At 64.0% G+C, this 10691-nt stretch overlaps 1 protein-coding gene and 1 long non-coding RNA gene across 2 annotated transcripts in view; both read right to left on the bottom strand.

Annotated features, from left to right (window-relative positions):
* The window catches only part of LOC108502537, a 78072-nt gene that overhangs the window by 18481 nt on the left and 48900 nt on the right, over positions 1-10691 (bottom strand). The window lies entirely within an intron of this gene.
* On the bottom strand, positions 6236-7156 carry FOXL2 (forkhead box L2). Its single transcript, XM_017825551.1, has one exon. It carries the CDS (start codon positions 7154-7156, stop codon positions 6236-6238), a length of 921 nt encoding a protein of 306 aa, XP_017681040.1.

Here is a 10691-nt window from a genome sequence, read left to right on the forward strand (position 1 = left end):
GGCGGGAACAAGAACAAGGTTTTGTCGAAAGCCGAATTGCACTTCAGGAAACATGCAGCTGATTTTGAACGGATTCCCACCAGCCCACCAAACCCTGCAGCTGCTTGTTTGGCTAATAAAGCCCCATGTGTTTCTAAACTTAGAAAAAGAAAAAATGAAAAAGATGTCCATTCAAGTAAACTATAAGTGAAAACTCATTGATTACCTCCGCCTTCTTGTCTCTGATTTGATTAATCATTGGCCATCATGCTTTCCGAGTCACTTCTGTGTTGGTTTCCCTCTGTCTGAATCCTGTAAGACTTTTCCAGAAGGGCGGCTGTGATGTTGAGACCGACATACTGTAAACAACCACAAGAAGCACAGCTAATGTTTTCAATACAGCTCTAGGACTAAAATAAACTCATTGGATTAGGCCAGCCCGAGCGATTGTTTTGGTGAGCGCTTCCCAGGCCCGCTGCTCAGCACATCCCCGAGGGCTACCTGGGGCGGGCAGCGATGCCGCGGCGGCTCCGGGCGGCGGAGCGGGCGTCGGTCCCGCCGGGAGGAGCCCCCTCCCTGCCTGCCCTGTGCGGGGCCTCATCCCTGCTGCGAGGCAGATGTGACACCGCCGCAGAGCACAGCCCTCACAAGGGCGGCGGTGCCACGCACACCCCGGAATGGACTTCTGGGAGATTCCGCAGAGGTGAAGGGAGAAGTCGGAGGGGAACGGCAGACTCGGGAGCCCCGCCCGTGACCTCTCTCTCTGCCCCTCTCCCGGCTGCCAAGGTGTGCCCAGAGCTGCCGGCGCCGCTGGCGAGGCTCAGCGTCGCTCTCGGGGCTCTGCAGCGCTTCTTGGGGCTCTCCTGTCTGGTTATCCCGGCTCTGACCGAGCCCGCTACAGTGTCCTGCTTTTTAGTCCTCGCAGTATTTTTTTCATCGGCTTCTATTGCCCAAAACACCACGCCGGCTGCCCGTGTCCCCCCGCACGGAGCTGGCCCCCCATGTTTGAGGCTGGCTGCAGGAGCTGACCCCGCAGGGAGGGCCGAGCCCAGCGGGGAGGAAGGAGGGGGTCCCCGGTCCCTGTCCGCCCCGTCGAGCCGCCCTTCGGCCGCCCAGGCCGGGTCGGGCCCGAGGCGCAGGGCAGGCGGCGAGCTGGGGTCGCCGGAGCTCGCCGCGCTCCCGACCGGCGGGAGCCGCGTCCGTCACACACGCAGAGCGGAGATTTTTTAAGTAACAAATGTACTTTTTTATTTTTGAAACAAAAATATCGTTTTCGGCTTAACAATAGCCGGATCTTGCTGAATGAAGCCTTTGCATATTTTCCTGTTTTAATTGGTTGTATAATAAACAGTCCTGACCCCGCACTCTCTTTTCAATGAGTTCAGGGTGAAACGCGGACCATGGGACTGGAAGTGACTTTTTCACCACTTAAAACACGGACAAGAATACCAGGAATCAGGCGGTATTAACCTGGCGCTCCGGCCGGGGCGGGAGGGAGGGCGCAAGGTAAGAGCCCTGTGTGTGTCTCCCCACGGAGCACGGCTCTGCCCTGCCCTGCCCGCAGCCACCGCCACCGTCGCCCACCCGCTCCAGGCACGACTAGAGGAGCCGAAGCAGCTCTCCCGGGGTCCCTCAGCACTCGCGCTCCCGCCGGCCCGCAGGCAGAGGGCAGCCGTGCCGTGCCGTGCTGGCGGGGACCAGCCGGGGTGCCGAGGGCTCTGCCACCCTCTGACTCTGGCCAGGGGTTCAAAGGACCATTGCGGCCTGCGCAAAGGACCTGAGAGGAAGAAAAAGCTACGGCCGCAGAACATCCCGCCGGGTTGGCACTGCCCCGGTGTGCCAGGGCAGCAGAAGGGCTGTGGGAGTCCGCTCAGCGTCGGGGGAAAACCCGGCCCTTCCCCCGAAGTGCACGGGCAGCTCTGCCTCTCCCACAGTGGCCGAGGCAGGCTGCTTCCACGCCCGCTCCGGGCAGGGAGAAAACACCCCTCGCTCTTCTGCTTTCATCTTTCTCCAGCGTTGCGTAAACTCGGGGCCGTTCCGAAAGGGCAGTGGCGGCGGCTCAGCGGCCCCGAGGCCCCCTGGCCCGGCTCTGGCCCCCGGAGCAGCCCCGAGGCCGGAGGAGGCTCCGCGCCAAGGTGCTGTCCCGGGGAGCGCGTCCCGCTCCGTGGAGCATTCCCCCTGCCGTCCTTTATATAACGGGGAAAGACCTTACACAACGCGCAAACCCAGCTCTTGCCAAGAGCTCGGCGCTCGGCTTTTGTAAAGGGGCCGACGGGGCTGGGCGGCGGCGCGGCCGGGGGCAGGTGGGACCCGCGGGGTCGGCTGACGTGGCTGCCCGGAGCGAGGGACTTCTGAGCCGCCGTGAGCACCCCTGGCGCTGTTCGTGCCCACGGAGCTGCCTGCACGAGGGGTCGGAACAGACCCCTTCTGCTGCCCAGCCCCTGTCGTCCCAAGTGCCACTGTCGGGATGCGGCCCGACCCTACACATCAGCCAGGCTGCCCAGCGGGTTCGTATGGGACACTTAGTCCCTGCGTGTCGGTGCCTGGGTGTTCACTATCACACGGCGCGGTCCGCGGCGGCTCCCCACGGGCCGGCCCCCGCTGCCCAGGCAAGCGCAGCGAGCAGGGACGTGATGGCCGCCCCCCTCCCCAGGCCGGCAGGACTGACCGGGCGGCCCGGCCGCTCCCGGCAAGCGGCAGAGGCCGAGCTGCTGCCGGCAGGACCAGCCCTGCCCCGAGCCACAGCCCGACAGTGCCCGGCAAGCGCCGCCAGGCCAGCCCGGGACGGCGGCAGGGTTCTCGCCGTGATTTCCCTGTGAAGTTTACATTCAGTGCAGTCTCTGTTTATAAAATACAGAAAACGATCGTGAAAACATCCTACAGGCGCAATGGCCGTAGTTGACTCGGGGCCGCGCTGCTGTCGGGGAGCGGCGAGGGGAGCCCGGGGCGAAGGCGATCGGAGCCTCGCCCGTGCACAAGGAGTCCGGCAGACGGACTGGGCACCGGCCCGGCCCGGAGAGCGGCCTCACGGCCCTGCCGGCCCGCTCCTTTCCCAAACGCGCGGTTCTCTGTCTCTCTGTGTGTACTCAGACGGACACTGATAAAGCACTAGTAAAGACCCCCGGGAATCGGAGTAGACCCGGAGGCCGCACGACCCCGCCCGGTCCCGGGCTGCCGCCTTCTCCCGCAGCACCTGGCACTGCCAGGTATCGCTTCACCCAAAGCCGCCGAGCCCCAGCAGTCCCCGGGTGCTTGCCAAGGGCGCTGCAGCCCGGCCGAACGACGGCACAGCCCAGGAAGGAGATCGGGGAGGCGCCGGTGGGCCTGTGCGGGGTCCGGGGCGGTAATCCCTCCCTCCCTTCTCCCCATGCCCACCTCCGGCGGCGGGGGTTTCCCTTGTTTCCGACGCACCGCGGAGGAAATTAGCGGGACTGGCAGTACCTATTTAATAAGGAACAAGCAGCCAAGGCCCTGAGCCCTCCGGTGCAAAGCTGCGATCCCCGAGGCCTGTGAGCGGTGCTCCCTCTCCCCTCCACCACCTGCTCCCGCCTGAAGGCCGCGGGCAGGTCTGAGTCACGGGACAGCGCTCCGCTCCCGCAGAGGCACGGGTGGCAAAGGCGCGAGTTGCGGCCATGTCCCATGTGCACTGGCAGCCCCTCTCCGGCCTTTCGCCCCATCGTTACACCAGTGTTCGTGTGAAGGCCAGGCTTTCTCCTTCCCGGCACCCGGGGCAGCGCTCGGCCCGCAGACCCTGCGCACAGCGCGGAGCGGCCGGGGCACCACCGCCTCGCTGCACCCCCTGTGCGTCCCTGTCGGCCCGGGAGTGGAGCCCCTCGGCCGTACCAGCGCTCTCAGCGCCCTCCCGCTGGGGACAGGGCCTAAGCAGCGGGGCCAGGGGGCACAGCAGGGCGCCCGGGCTGGCCCGGCGGGTGCCCCTGGAGCCCTTCTGCCCTGGCCGTGCTCGCCGAGTGGCGCCGCGGCAGAGAGGCGACCGGTCCCCACGTCCCCCCACGGCTTTCTGTGCCCAGGCTGGAAGCTGCCGCTTCCTCCCGTTCAGAGAGGCTGCAGCAGGCCCTAGCAAAAGGGAAGACCGTCAGGCAGCCGGGCAAGGGCCTGGCTGACCCGCGGGTCACGCTGCAGGCCTCCAGCAACAGGCGGGGAGTGCTCACCCCCAGCACTGGTTTTCGCCCCTGGCAGTCCCTCTCCGGGACAGGGAGCAGCCCGCGCGGCCCGGGAAGCAGAACACCCGCATCCCCACTCCTGCCGCAGAACTGCAGGCCTGGCCCAGGTCGGCATCTAAGAGGACCCACTGCATCCCGGGCCGGCACTGGACGAGGGCCACCCCGCCTGCCCCATCCCCTCCTGACCCGCAGGCGCCCGCGCAGGGGCCGCTGTCCCCGTGGGCCGGCAGGTTCCTAAGCGAGGCCCAGGCCTCTGGAGCGCCGCTGCCGCAGCCATCGGCACGGCGAGGAAAGAGGGATCCGCCGGCGGCTCCCGGCTCCGTCCCCGGCCGGGGCCCGGATGGGGCGCAGGCCGCTGTGCAGCGCGGCCGGGCCCGGGATAACGCGGAGTCGCGCTGCGTCGCCCCGAGCAGGCGGGGGAGAAATGAAAGCGGAGCCGGGGTCCGCTGCGGGCATAGCCGCAGGCACTGCCCGGAGGGCTGGGCACACGGGCGAGGTGCCGGCAGCTGCCGCGTCCCGGAGCGGAGGCGTTCCCGTGCCCGGCCGCGCTCACCCCTGTGGAGCCACCGAAACGGTCCCGCAGCGGCCGGCGCGGCCCCGCCGGAGCTCTCGGCGGGAGCGCAGCTCGCCGGTGCATCACGGAGCCGATGGAGAGTCCGGGCATAGCCGCCTGTTCCCGCGGCGGAGCGGCCCCGGGAGCGGCCCCAGGAGCGGTGCCCGCCGCCGGGAGCGGGCCGGGCAGCGCCGAGCGGCCCCGGTACACGGCGCCCGCCCCATTCTCTGCCGCCGCTAACCGATCCCGAGCACGGAGGAGCGGAGTGAAATACAACGATATGGAAAGAAGGAAAGGCATTTATTGGAGACTTTACAATGCTAGAAAGTACAATAAAAGTGCTAGTTCACTCTAGAAAAGTTGGTCCCAAAATGGTACTATGCCACAGTATCTATCAGCTTACACAAACATTTACAGGATCGCTATGAACTGGCCCCTGTTTTATAAACGCTATTTTTTTCACATTACCCTATGTAAAATTGAAGGATCAAAACTTTTTAGGAAAAAGGTCAAGCACTCAAAAGCAGAACCTACTGGAAAATCCATTTGGGGCCAGGTTTGGGGGAAAAAACGAAGATAGTTTAAACTTTCATTATTAATAATAATATGCACACTGAAAAATATTCTAATTTACAGGAAACCGTCTCTTTTTTTTTTTTTAATAACATCAAAATATTTTTTTAGACTTGTATAAAATTACTTTTAAGACCTCAGAGGACATTGTCTCCTTTAAAAAATATATTTCCCACTGCTGAAACGTTTCAGGAGTGACCCTGGCAGGTTTTGTTTTTTGGTTTGTGTTAACCAGCAATATCGCACATCTGCTGTTACAGCAGTCCCCACGTTAAGTACTATTTTAACGAAAAGGCACAGCTCGGAAGAAGCGCAGTGCTTTGCAGAGCGAGGAAGAAGACAGAAAACGCGAAGAGAAGGAGGAGGACTAGCACCGCGGGCACACAGTAGTGTATAGGCCCCGCCAGCCCTGCACCGCACGCGTGAAAATGCCTCCGCTATTTACAAGCTCCACTTTACTCTCCCCAAGGCCGGGCCCGAAAAGATTACGGCCGAATTGCAAAGGAGCATAATTTTGAGGGCTAAACAGCTTATTTTTTAATTACATGCTCCCCTGCCTCCCCCCCAAAAAAAACCCCAAACAAACCAAAACCAAACCAAAACTAACAACTCACAAACACACACACACACACACACACATAAGCAGAGAAACACTCGGTGAATCTCCACTCGCTCGGAGACAGGCGGCCCGGCCGCCGACGCCCGGCGCAGCCCCGCGGGGAAGCTTCCACATTTACACTGCCTTCTTCTCATGGTCGGACGGCTCTTGCACTGACACTACACCCGGGGCGAGGCTGCTATTTACCCACTGCGACAGTTTGGGCAGAGAGAGAGGAAAGTCTGCAGCTAAGGGACGAGAAGAGACACGAGAGCACAGGGGAACGCGGCGGGATGGGAGAGGGGCAGCGGGGCCGGTGCATTTCTGTGACGGCGGCCGGCCGGAGCCTCCCTAGATGTCTATGCGGGAGTGTAGGGCGCTGTGTTTGCTGTCGTGCTCCCAGTAGGAACAGTGCATCATGGACAGCTCGGTGGGCTGACGGGCGCAGGCAAACTGGAGGCCGGCTCCGTTCGCCGCCGGGGCCGCCGGCGGCGCGGGGCTGGCCGGGCTGAGCTGCTGCGGGTGGTGGGCGTGCGGGTGGTGGTGGTGGTGGCCCATGCCGTTGTAGGAGTTCACCATGCTGGGCAGCGCCATGCTCTGCACCCGCGAGTAGGGGCTGTAGGACGCCGGGCCCGAGAGTCCTTTCACATTGACGGGGCTGACGTTCCCGCCAGACATCTGGCAGGAGGTGTAGGGCATGGGCGCGGGGGGCTGCGCCAGCGGCCACGAGTTGTTCATGAAGGTAGACTGCAAGTACTTGGGCGGGGACAGGTAGCCATAGCTGTCTGGGCTGAAGAGGGTCTTGCCAGGCTGGAAGTGGGTCGGAGGCGGTCGGAAAGGCCGTTTCATCCTTCGTCTCCTGCGGTAGTTGCCTTTCTCGAACATGTCCTCGCAGGCGGGGTCCAGGGTCCAGTAGTTGCCCTTGCGCTCGCCGCCGCCCTCCCGGGGCACCTTGATGAAGCACTCGTTGAGGCTGAGATTGTGGCGGATGCTGTTCTGCCAGCCCTTCTTGTTCTTCTCGTAGAAAGGGAACTTGCTGATGATGTACTGGTAGATTCCAGACAGCGTGAGCCTCTTCTCAGCGCTCTCCCGGATGGCCATGGCGATTAGGGCCACGTAGGAGTAGGGGGGCTTCTGCGAGGGGTCCGGCTTCTCGGGGCCCTTGTCCGTGCTCAGCTCCTCCTTGACTCGCTCCGGCTCCTTGCTGCCGCTGGTGTCATGAGCCAGTAGCGCCACTGTGTCTTCCTCGCCGTCCGGGTAATTGCTCATCATGGTGCCCCGCGTCCGCCGCCCGGGGCGGCCAGCGCAGCGCCGCGCGGTGCCGAGCGCTGCCCGGTGCGCGGAGCCCGGCGCCGGCGGCCGTCCCGCCCCGCGCTCGCCGAGATCGAGGCCGGAGCCGGGACCGGGACGGAGATGGGGAGGCGCCTCTCGCGGCGCCGCTGGTCCGTGCAGCGCGGCGGCCGCGGCGTCCCTGCCCCCGCGGGCTCCGCTCCCCTCTGCCGCGGCGGCCGGGCTCTTTTCTGATTTGTATGGGCCCGGCCGAGTTCCGCTTTCGTCAAGAGCCCGCTCCCCTATCGCGGCCGAGCCGCTGGGCACGGCCGAGTTCACCCCGCAGTCACGGCGCCGCGCTCAGCCCCGCGCACACGCGGCCCGACGTGGCCCCGCGGAACGGCGCGGAACCGCCCCGGCCCCGCCGCGCCGCCGGGGGCGGGGAGACGGGGGGCGGTGTCCGGGGGGTGCTCAGGGAGCCTCTGCCGCCCACCTCGGAGGCCGGTGGGGCCCGCGGCGCTGCGCTCCCTGCCCGCCCGGTGGGTGCGAGGGGGTGTGCCCGCGGCGCTCGCCCCCGCCACGGCGGCTGTCACACGTCCAGCCGCACACGCGGCCGCGTTTATATGTCTTGGCCGCGGGCCCCGCCAACCGATCGCTCCCGGAGAGCACAAGGAGGCTGTTGCCGCTCCCTGCAAGTCGGTTCTTGCAGCTCTTATTTGCAGGAGGCAAGAGAGCAAAAGGTGTCAGGTCGCCCCTTCTCTCTCCCCGCAAAGTACGCGCTGACAGGCGACTCGAGGGCCAGGGCAGGGTGGCGGGGCGGGGGATGACACACCAGGCAGCTTTCCTGACCGTTTCCCTGGAGGGCTTCATCGTATTTCGCACGGTTCCTGGAGCACTGACATTCCCCAACTCCTTCCCCTTTCCTGCCTTCAGGTAGAGCCTCCCCGACAGCAGACAGGCCGTCTCAGCTGGCCAGAGCACAAGATTATAACAACATTATAACAAATCAGTAACACGGAGCTGCTCAGACACGGGCGAAGTGACGGGCAGAGGACTCTTTGCACTGATTTTTAACGGAGCCTTCAGTCCTATCACCGGGAATGGAGCAGACTGGCCCCGTTTGACCCCCGAGCCCTTCCATCAGACAAGGCGGCCGCCGGCAGCCGCTAGAGCCCGGCCGAGCTCCGCAGGGCCGGGACCACCTGCGCTCCCGGCCTGGCCCCCTTCGGCCCTCGGGGTGCGGCACTGCTGTGAGCTCGGTGCTGCGGACACGGCTCCGCACGGACCCGACCTCTTCTCCCGTACTCAAGTGCAGCTCGGGCTGCCCAGAAGCGGCCCTGGGAGCAGCTGCACGCTCAGCTCGGCTCCCGCAGCTCCGCCGGCAGCTCACGGCCCTCAGACTCACTCCTGCCTTTCTTGAACGTGAACACATTGCTCTCCGCCCCGCAGATTTTACGTGATACACCAATTTTGGTAACCAAGCATGAGCCCAGAGAACTGGCAGCACCCGAACGTGCGTGCCCGGTGCAGCCGGGCCTCTTTCGTCGAGGTGCGCCTGGGGCTTCGATGGCTGATGCGCGGATCTCTAGTTTGTGTGCCTGGCCACGGGTCCCCGCTCCCCGCCCCGGGAGAGGCTAATTGGGGGTGAAGGCAGACGACGATGTAGAAACGTATTTTAACCGAGAAATAAACGAATCCTTCGGGGAACTCTTATATTTACATATATATATATATATGTGTATATATATATTATACTCCTCAGTTAAAATACGTTTCTACATCTTTTTCCATGGCCATATAACGAATCCCTCATCTCCCGTCGACGGAGGAATGCGTGGCCCATAACCCGGGCTCTATGATTTTGGTCACAGACAGGAGGCCCGTCTGTTTCCGCACCCAGCCGCGGAGCAGCGCACGCCGCCCCCAGGCACCTCCCCAAGGCACACAAACGAAACGGCGGAGGGACGAGGCCCGCAGGAGAGACCCTCTCCAGGTTTCTCCTCCCCGGGCGGCCCCCAGTGGCTCACCCCGCGCAGGGCGGCGGAGCAGCCGGAGCCAGCTGTGCCCCGCCGCCAGGACGGGGCTGCCGGGCTCCCCAGGGCCAGGGCGAACTTCTTTCTGCCGGCCACCCATGCTGCTCCCGGCGCTCCCCCTCGCAGGCATTTCCGCGGCGAGGGCCGGTGCAGGTGTAACAGCGCTGCCGCCTGTGTCATCACCTCCGCCAAATGGCGCATTCCTCTCCTCACTCCTAAGCCGGGCGCGTAGCTCCTTACCAGGGCTCGCTCGCTCGCAAAGGACATTTGACATCCGAGGGGCTTATCTGGGTTTTTTTGACAGCCCGACCAAGGGGGATTTCGGATGAACACCAGGGCAGAAGCTCAGCCCAGCGCTGGGAGCGGCGATCGGGCCGAGCAGCGGCAAAGGTGAGCGCGCAGCCCAGTGTGCGGCTTCTGGAACGTTTGACACCAGGACAGGCAGGCGCTGCCAGGCTTTCCCCTCTCCTAATTAAGCCCTTCGTGGGACATGAAAGAAGCACCTGAAAGCGCAGGAGCACGCCCATGAAGCTGTACCCTATAGCTGCGGTTGAGCGGAGAGCTGAGGGCTTATCGGCACACACAGAAATGTCACAGCGAGGAGGATGCGAGTAACTGGGACGGGCAGCGAGCAGCGGAGCGCGGAGAGCCCTTTCCGAGAGAAGGATCAGGGGATCCCCGGGGAGCGGCGCAATCTGCCGGTGCGTTTGGGTGAGCCCGCGCTCCGCCGCTCCCGGGGCAGGCAGGAGTCGAACATCCCGGACAAAGTGAGCGCAGAAGGAGCCAGCGGAGCTGCTCCCGGCCCGGTCCTGCGGTCGCCCTCGGGGTAGGGGAAGCAGGAGGGAAGCTCGCAGTGGAGAGGGCTCACGGCGCCGGTGCCCGTAACCTGGCCCGCTGCAGAGAGGCGGCGGGGAAAGGGCTCTCGCTTTCTTCACACGAGGGCAGAATAGCCCCGGCCTCAGCCCGTCCCCAGTGCAGGGAAGCCGGGAAGGAGGCGGGCAGAGCGGGGCTCAACCCCGGCCGCGCACCTCCGCTGAGAAGCGCCCCGAGAGGTGCTACAAATCGGGGCTGCGTCGGTACTGAGCCGCACCGGGTCTACCTTCCCGAACAGAGCACGGACCCTCCGCTGCGGCCCCGGGTCCCGTATTCCGGCCGGGCAGCGGCTGAGCCCGTAGCACGGGTGGAACCGCGGAGCGGAGCGGGACACGGCAAGCGCCGGGGGTCTCGTAGCGCCCCAGGGACACGGGGCAGGGCGCCGCCCCCACGGGTGATCCCCGCAGCCCGGACCACGCTTCCCACGAAAGCCGTGCCTTCAGCTGCAGCGCTGATAAGACTCGAGTAGCCAGAGTGGGCTTTTTTTCTACTCACCCCGTGCAGGAAGCAGAGGTGATTCTACCTGGGTCGGTTTGTTTGAAAACGCGGCAGCCTCCCTCTCACAAAGATTTTTTTGTTTTTGTTTTGTTTCTTTTTTTTTTTTTTTTTTTTTTTTTTTTTTTTTTTTGGGG

The sequence above is a fragment of the Lepidothrix coronata genome, unplaced genomic scaffold, assembly GCF_001604755.1.
Source record: "Lepidothrix coronata isolate B3197 unplaced genomic scaffold, Lepidothrix_coronata-1.0 Scaffold120, whole genome shotgun sequence".
NCBI lineage: Eukaryota > Metazoa > Chordata > Aves > Passeriformes > Pipridae > Lepidothrix > Lepidothrix coronata.

Bases quoted from the DNA above. Each gene is read 5' to 3' on its own strand.
- FOXL2 (XM_017825551.1), bottom strand. From the start codon at position 7,156: ATGATGAGCAATTACCCGGACGGCGAGGAAGACACAGTGGCGCTACTG.